General features: G+C 46.8%; 1 protein-coding gene across 1 annotated transcript; it reads left to right on the forward strand.

Moving 5' to 3' along the window:
• Positions 1-7,767: 7,767 nt before the first annotated feature.
• LOC121010857 (olfactory receptor 1D2-like) lies at positions 7,768-8,709 on the forward strand. Its single transcript, XM_040444731.1, has one exon. It carries the CDS (start codon positions 7,768-7,770, stop codon positions 8,707-8,709), a length of 942 nt encoding a protein of 313 aa, XP_040300665.1.
• Positions 8,710-9,246: the final 537 nt, after the last annotated feature.

Here is a 9,246-nt window from a genome sequence, read left to right on the forward strand (position 1 = left end):
AACAGAATTACCATATGATTCAGGAATTCTACTTCTGGGTATTTACCCCAAAGATTTGAAAACAAGGACTCAGAGAGATACTTGTACACTTGTGTTCACAGCAGGATTATTCAGCTAAATTGTGGAAGCAATGCAAGCGTCCACCAAAAGATGAATGGATAGGCAAAATATTACATATATATGTATATATCTTTGTGTGTGTGTGTGTGTGTGTGTGTGTGTGTGTGTGTGTGTGTGTGTATGCAATGGAATATTATTCAGACTTAAAAAAAGGAAGAACATTCTGACACATGCTACAACATGGATGAACCTTGAGGACATTAGGCTAGGAAGCCAGTCACAGAAAGACAAGTACTATATGATCTCACTTTTATGAAAGACTTAGAGAAATCAAAATCATAGAGACAGAAAGTAGAATGGTGACTACCAGGGCTAGGGGAAATGGGGAGTTAGTGTTTAATGGGTACAGAGTTTCAGTTTAACAAAGTTAAAAGCATTACGGAGATGGACAGTGTTGATGACTGCACAGCATAATGAATGTATTTAATTCCACTGAACTGTATACTTAAAAATGGTTAACATGGTAAATTTTAGGTTATGTGTATTTTACCGCAATAGAAAAAATCAGAGGAAAAAAATTAAAAAATTAAAAAACCAAGGTATCCTGAATTGGGCACATGAGTGGATACAAAGAAGGTTCTGGGCTCCTACTTGTAATTATAACTTATAATGAGCCAAACTGAAGAAACAAACATGTGTGTTGAGATTTGCTGCAGGCTCTGTGGTGAAAATTGGTGAGTCATTTCTGGTTGTGGTTTCCTGCACATGAAGCACTCACAGGACAGGAACTGATCATAAATTAATGCTCAGCATCCTGGGGGTCTCTAGTGCCCAATCCCACAAGAACAGAGCAGGACCAGGCTGGCAGAGGCCTCCCGGGTGCAGTCAGGAAATCAGGACTATGTCTGGGAATTCACCCTCCAGGGCCTCCTCTCTGCAGCTGGGACTCCCAACAGACACCACCCATTCCTCACAGGCAACTTCCATCCAGCACTAATTAGCAGCTAGGGGCCAGCTCTTTGCAAGCAATTGAAACAACTTGCAGAGAAAAGTTGGCCTTCAGCTCTGTGAATGTTGAAAGAGAGGCATATCCCTCTTTTCAGCACATTTCCCCAGACACTGCTCTCCCCAGGGCATTGATTCCACAGCCATTGCAATGAGATGTTTTCCAGCGTCATGGAGTCATCTCCCTCCAACTTTGTGCTTCAAAGTGTCTACTCCAAGGCTACGCCAGCCTAGGGAGCCTTCCACGAGAGCCTGGTACTGTCTCTTATGAGCTGAAGCCTTTCCCTGGGTATTGCAACCTCATAAAGATTGTTACTGTCCTGCCTGTAGCATCTCATTGCCCTGTGCTTGAGGCCAGAAGCTAAGCTTCACATGGACTTTGTCTTTCACAATGTCAATCAGCCTTTAGCAGATGACCTTGTTCCAGCCCCTGACCTTTTGTCATATTTACCTTTTGTCAGAGGAGAGATGGTTTTTGTCAAGTTGATGAACTCTAACTCCTAATAAGTCTGGTTATCTAGAACTTTTCACGTGTGAGCCATGCAGAGGCAACCAGGGTCTTGCCAAACCCATTTTCAAATCAGGCCATCTTTTATTTGCTAGAAACTTCAGACATACCATGTTGACAGTCAGAAACTACTGGTTTGGGCTCCTTATAATTTTTAAATGCGAGATATGAGTGATATATAGGCACATCCCTGACTTTGTTTCTTGTTATATTTGCCAAGTAAGATGTCAGACCATTTTTATTCTTTCCTAGGTCTTTGCATATAGACAAATCACTTTTGAGCCAAGTTATGTGAGCACAATACAGACTTCCCATAACTGATGCTCCTATACGACCTGCCATTTCATACCTTTCAGAATTTGGTAGAGGGGCGCCAGGGTGGCTCAGTCAGTTTATCGCCCTACTTTGCCTCAGGTCATGATCTCACGGTTTGGTTTGTGAATTCAAGCCACACATTGGGCTTTCTGCTCTCAGCACAGAGCCTGCTTCAGATCCTCTGTCCGCCCCCCCCCTTTCTCTCTGCCCTTCCCATTTGTTCTCTCTCCATCTTTCAAACTAAATAAATAAAAACTTAAAAAAAAAAAGAATTTGGTCCAAAAGCAGTTTCCTAAAATTGTAGGCAGAGACATGACATGAGGCCAGGGTTGATTTTATGTCGTATTCCAATCATTTATGTGTGGGAAGCTGTGCCCTCTCCCCAACTAGAGGGAAAGCAGAGTGAACACAGGCCTACACCTTTTCCACTTCTCTCTCCTATAGAGCCTGGAACAGTCCCTGTCATATAGCAGGTGTCCAATAAACACTGAATAAATCACATAACCAGAGAAGGAATGTTGGCAACGAGACTAAGATCATTTTACAACTGGTACAGGTAATGCTAGAGAGATGTGGGACACATGAGTTCCAGGCGCTGCTCAGTAAGGACCCTGGTACCTCCCTTAGCACAGTCACAGATAAAATCATGGTGGCTGCCAAGATTACACCGTGCATTGGGGCGGTGTGGCTCACCGCCTGGGTGGCTCAGTCGGTTAAGTGTCCGACTTCAGCTCAGGTCATGATCTCGCAGTTCACAAGTTTGAGCCCCACGTTGGGCTCTGTGCTGACAGCTCGGAGCCTGGAACCTGCTTCTGATTCTGTGTCTCCCCCTCTCTCTGACCCTCCCCCCGTTCATGCTCTGTCTCTCTCTGTCTCAAAAATAAATAAACGTAAAAAAAAAAAAAGATTACACTGTGCATCGAACCATCCCATGGAGGTAAGGAAGGTGACTTCTGACCCCAGTGACAACATGGAGATTAGGAACCCTAATCCCCAAACACTCAGATGCAGCATGACAAAGGCCACTGCCCAAACTCTGTTTCCTGGCACTTTCCACCCCATCACATCACGGATGGTTCTCCAACATCTCATGCCATTTTTTAAAATGTTTATTCATTTTTGAGAGAGAGAGAGAGCCGGGGAGAGGCAGGGAGACAGAGACAGAGGGAGAGGGAGACAGAATCCTAAGTGAGAGAGAGAGAGAGAGAGAGAGAGAGAGAGAGAGAGAGAGAATCCCAAGCAAGGCTCCACACTGTCAGCACAGAGCCCAACACAGGGCTCAAACTCAAAATACGTGAGATCATAACCTGAGCCGAAATCAAGAGTTGGACGCTTAACTAACTGAGCCACCCAGATGCCCCCATCTTGTGCCATTCTAACGAACTCCCAAAATATATATTCAGAATAATCAGAGGATAAGGTGGGTCTGCTCCAAATTAGGACTTAGATTTGTCAACTCTCTTCTCAGTCCTTGGATGAAGGCAAAATGGGACAGAGAGAGTACTGAGGAACGACACAGCCAGGACTCTTCAGTGAATGTGGGGATCTGTGGACGCCTATACTCCAGGTGGACCTTGACCTAACCTGGAAAATTCCCAACAGGAAAAACTTACATCCCTGACCTACAGCACGAATGCAATTCTCTGGAGTAAATGATACATTTGTGATCTGCAGCACACAGACAGATTCTCTGTGGACTGCCTGTAATCAGGAGCTTTGGGAGTTCACTCTGATGGGGACCATCAAATCCCTACACATCCATAGAAAGAACAGTGTTCCAGCCCGAGGATAAGGGAACAGACCGTGCCACCCTGGACCCCAGGTATTGTCCCCACACCCCAGGGCAGTGAGATTTGAGTAGGTGGCTACCCATAAGTCCATAAGCATACTTCCCAACCTTGCTAGTCTAATTATCACACTTGCTGTCTGACCGACCTGTCACACAGGGCTGCAAAAAGGTAAGTGAGGTCATGTATGGGAAAGTCTTTATACATTTGAATCAACATAACTCTTTTAGGTATTATTGCATCATGACCTAAGAATGCTATCAATTAACCTCATTTGAAACTACAAAGTGCAAAATTCAGTCACACCGGGAACTCATACGGTGGCTCTATATCCAACCTTGCTTAGACAACTGCAGGTTCCATGCTCCCAAACCAGGACCTCACCTCCACACGATGGCATGATCTTTTGCTTCATGTAACACCCTACAGGCCCACAGATAAAATCTCAGGGTCACCCTAAATTCCTAACTTATAGAAATTGTTAACAAAAAGGTTCAAAGAAGAGAAGGCTGCTTTGGGAAGAAGTGGGGACCCACCACTGAGGGTGAGCACCATGGGACCCACCACTGAGGGTGACGGTGGTGGGAGCACCATCACTTGCAGCGGTGCTCCCGGCAGGTGTCTCCCATAGGTGGGAGGCTGCATCTCTTCGTCTCACCTGCCACAGTCCTGCTGCACTTGCTCTGCTCTGGGGGGTAGGGGCAGTCATGGAACCTGCAGTCAGTCCCGGAGGAGAGAAGTGAAGGCCAGCGCCACAACCTAGTGAAGGAATGAAGATCGGCACAGGCAGCCAGGTGAGGCCAGGGGAAGCCGGAAGGGAGGACGCAGACACAGATGCTCAGACACAGACATCCCCCAGGATGTGAGGTTAGCACATGGACACGTGGTGCCACATCACCCACCTTTCATCTAATGGCTCCTCTGAGTGGGGGGAGGGTCTGGCCTCCAGGTTTCATTCTGTCAGAATTTTACAGGATCTCTGACGTGGTTCTGAGGAAAGGGCATAACAGATCTACCGAGAGCTGCCACCCACTGGCTTCCATGTCAGATGGAAGGACCGTGCCAGGCACTTTGAGCCGCTTTCTCCCTCATCCTCACAGGCTGCCCCCATTGTACAGAGGAGGAAACTGAGCACGAGCAGTTTGCTCAGGAATTAAATCTACTTCTAGACTAAAGGTGAGCCAGAGCAGGATCAGGAGGCATCAGCGTCCCCTGTCTTTCCCAGTGAGCAGCAGAGAATTCCCGAGAATGGGACATGGGCCCTGCATGGTGCAAAGTCCTATATAAACAAAATGGATTTTTGATGTTTTCATATAAGGCTCCTGAACCAAACACTGGGCAATGTGAATTTTAAAGAAAATTTTGAAAAGTCTCTCTTTCTTGTCTTACATTCCCCAGTGTTCTCCCCCACAGGCGAGGCGCCATTTTCCCTTACATCTTGCCATTAGTTTCCAAGACATCTCAATCCTACTGGCTCCTCCTTGGCTTTAAACGTATCAATTTTTGAATTTAGTAAGTGCTTTCTGGATGGCAGTAGTGCTCCCAGAAGATAGGGTCTGTTCCATCCTCTGGTGGCGCCACAGGGACGAGCTGAGTGCTCCACATGCACCTAACCAATGGTGATGTGAGCAAATGGACGAAAGTCTCCTCATTTATGCCATTTTGCTTTACTTCAATTTGTATGAAAGTAGGGGAAGATGTCCCTTAAGAATTCAGACTCCATGGTACAGATCAAATCCTACAAAACAAAGCATGATTACAACATAAGTTCCCTATAGAACATAATGAGACCAAAGAACTACCCGGTGATCTGGTTGTTTCCAGAAATTTCTATTATTAAAAAATTCAGCTACATCCTGAAAATGTCAAAATGAGGCAAAAATTCATCTTGGGAAATCATATCTAATGTAAGATTCTGGCAAATAAATCATCCAAGGGGCACCTAGGTGGCTCAGTCAGTTAAGCCATCCAACTCTTGATTTCAGCTCAGGTCATGATCTCATGCTTTGTGAGATTGAGCCCCACGCCACATTGACAGCATGCATGGTCCTGGACAGCATGAAGCCTGCTTGGGATTCTCTCACCTCTCTCTGCCTCTTCCCTGCTTGTGCACACACGCACTCACTCTCTCCCTCAAAAATAAACATTTTTAAAAATTCATTCAAAGCCAATAGGTAAATAAATTACTCTGACTCATCTACTACATGAAGTGGGAAGAAGAGGGTCAGAAGGAAAGGGCCAGGGCCAGGGCGTAATGCTGATAAGGTTAGGCTAAAGTCCTGAATGCTTTATTTGATTTTCTGTTTAAAATTGTAGACACGAACAACTCTGAACCTAAAATCAAAGTAAGATTTTCATCATCAACTGACTTTGTGCAAATTCTTCATCCCAGCTTTCTGAAATCCTTCAGAATTTAGACTGCCTGGGGAATAAGGAAATCTTGAGAAAGATTTGAGCTTCTAGAAGATACTAGAGAGGATGGCACATGGAAAGTGACTAGACTTTTCCCAAGGGATTCCAGGGGCCAGAACAGAAGGCAACCGTGGTGACAAAAATCAGCTAACACAGGGCAGCCTGGAGAGTGGGACCACTGTTAGCTCTGCCACTATGGGAGGGTCACCCGCCTCCTGTGTGTCCCCCGCTCCTGTGTGTCCCCCGCCTCCTGTGTGTCCCTCACCTCCTGTGTGTGTGTGTGTCCCCCGCCTCCTGTGGAATAGGGACATTTATCGAATGACTGCAGAGGCAGGCTCTGAGGGATACCAGGGCCTTCTGTGTGCAGAGCTAAACAGAAGGAGTGCTCGGCGAATACTAGCTGTTTGCCTTCCCAGCTGATTGCTGCCAGGCAGGAATGGGAGCCCAGCATCTCCAGGTCTGCTGATTTTTCAAGAAGAGGTAGAATACAGACTTTATATGAAACCCTTGAGTTTTAACATGTCAGCAAATAGATGTCTTGTAAAACATTAAGGGTCTAAACCAAATAAATACACCTGCAGTTTGTTCCTCTGGTCTACAGTGGTCACAGGTCCTGGATCACACAGACCAGGACCACACAATTCCTCCTCCTTCATATAGTCAAGGAAATTCCTGTTGACACAGAGCCTTGGACTTGTCTAGGACTCAGCACTGCCTCCTTTTCACTCTGCTCACTTAGCAGCCCCTTCAAGTTATGCTTTAAGCCACAATTTTATTTACTAAATGCATTCATTAGTCACAGCAAAACACTTCTCACCCAGCATAGTGTCCGTGTAGCTTTCGCTGGTAGATTTTTGGTGTGCAACACCTTTGTGAAAGTTCATTCTTTGACTACTTTGTTGAGCACTGACCACGTGCTGATTATTGTCCAGGCACAGGGCACACAACAGACAGCGGCGTGGACACATGTTCTTAGAAGGGCACAGCCTCATGGGGAAAACACACTATAAACCAGTTAACTAACAAATGAGATAACCTCCTGCAGAGGTACAAAGATGATAAATCAGCCATGTGAAGGTCCAGGTGGAGAGAATGCCAGGCCAAGAACAGCCAGTGCAAAGGCCCTGCATGGAGGTGAGAAGGGAATGAAGTCCCATGTGGCTGGCAGGACATGCAGTCAGACAAGCAAGTGAGAACCAGGGCAGGAAGGCCTGGTCAACTGAAGAGGACATGATAGCTGAATCAAAGTCAAAGATTCAGTGACGCTGCTCCCAGCACACAGCACCTAAGACCAACCAGGTAAGTCCTTGGTAGCAAGACAGTAGAGGCACAGGACAGGCTCCGGATTCAGATCATGGGTGCCACTTGCTACCCACGTGGTCTTGAGCAAACTACTTAATCTGAGTCTCAGTTATTGCATCTGAAAGTGGGAATCATAAAAGTCACTGTTTTGTGGGGACCAAGAGAGACAGTACCCACGAAGTCCTTCGTATGGTGGCACGCAATAAAAAAAAACACTTGATAAAGAGCAGCAATTATTACAGGTACAAAACACTGCTCACTTATCTGATTACAAATGACCTTTGATCTGATTCTTAACACACAGCAGGTCCAGGCTCTGCTGGGATTTCATCCTCCCCCTTGTGTGTGGAGCCTGTCACCTCCCCGAGCTACGGTGGGATGTCCAGGGGGAAGGAGAATGGGACAGGAGTCACCGAGTTCCTCCTGCTTGGCCTCACTGGTGACCCAGAGCAGCAGCGAATCCTCTTCTGGCTCTTCCTGTGTACATACTTGGTCACTGTGGCTGGGAACACACTCATCATCCTGGCCATCGGCTCTGACCCCCGCCTGCACACCCCCATGTACTTCTTCCTTACCAATCTCTCCTTTGTTGACATCTGCTTCACCACCAACCTGATCCCCAAGCTGTTGGTCAACCACATAGCAGGAACATGGACAATCTCTTACCCCCATTGCCTGACCCAGATGTACTTCCTCATCTCCTTTGCCAACCTGGACACCTTTCTGCTGGCTGCCATGGCCCTGGACCGTTACGTGGCCATCTGCAAGCCCCTGCAGTACTACGCCATCATCACCCCCCAGCTCTGTCGGGGATTGACCACACTCGTGTGGACATGCTCTGGCCTCATCTCCCTAGTCCACATGCTCCTCATGAACAGACTGACATTCTGCTCCTGTGCCCGCGAGATCTCACACTTCTACTGCAACGCCTACCTGCTGATGAAGATCGCCTGCTTGGACACGCGTGTCAATTGGCACGTGTTCCTAGGTGCTGTGGTCCTGTTTGTGGCCCCCTCTGCACTCATTGTGGTCTCCTACATGTGCATAGCTGCAGCTGTCCTCCGGATTCCCTCCACCCCAGGAAGGCACAAGGCATTTTCCACATGCAGCTCCCATCTGTCTGTGGTCATCGTGTTCTATGGAACTATCCTGGGGGTATATATTCGACCCCCCAACTCCTTCTCAGCTCAGGACACGGTAGCAACCATCATGTACACAGTGGTGACCCCTATGCTAAACCCCTTTATCTACAGCCTGAGGAACCAAGACATGAAGAAGGCTATGGGAAGTCTCTTCAGCAGGAGCTCAAAATCTTCTTAGTGATGGTGAGCACTGGGCTGATATCTGGAGAGGTCCAGGATGTCAGAAAACGGAACACAATGGCACCATTGACTCAATAATACCCACTTCCACACACTGAAAGATTATTTTCTGAGATGAAAAAGGCTAAAATTAGAGGAAATTTATATACTCTGTGTATATATTCTTCTATCTCTGAGAAACTCAGTCTCCTTCCAGTTCTTTCCTCTACCATCCCTAAGGTAGGACTATCATCCCCATGATTCTAAGGTGGTTGCTGGGGCTCCATCCATCTCTTCCTATCCCAGGCAGGGAGCATGAGGGGAAGAAAGCCAAAACACTTGCCACTTGGAAGGGCTTTCTCAGCAGCTCCACACAGCTTCTTCTGCTCATCTCTCAAATATTTCCCTCCAATTGCATGGCAGGCTGGGAAATGTAGTTTAGTTATTTTGTGCTGCTGCTGTTGTTTTGGTTAGACTTAAACACACCACCACCTCCAGTAAAATAGGGTTCTCCCGGAAAGGAAGATGGGATGGATAATGGGCAGATAACTGGCAA

This window comes from Herpailurus yagouaroundi, unplaced genomic scaffold, assembly GCF_014898765.1.
Source record: "Herpailurus yagouaroundi ecotype Mexico unplaced genomic scaffold, PumYag 192, whole genome shotgun sequence".
In the NCBI taxonomy this organism is placed as follows: Eukaryota; Metazoa; Chordata; class Mammalia; order Carnivora; family Felidae; genus Herpailurus; species Herpailurus yagouaroundi.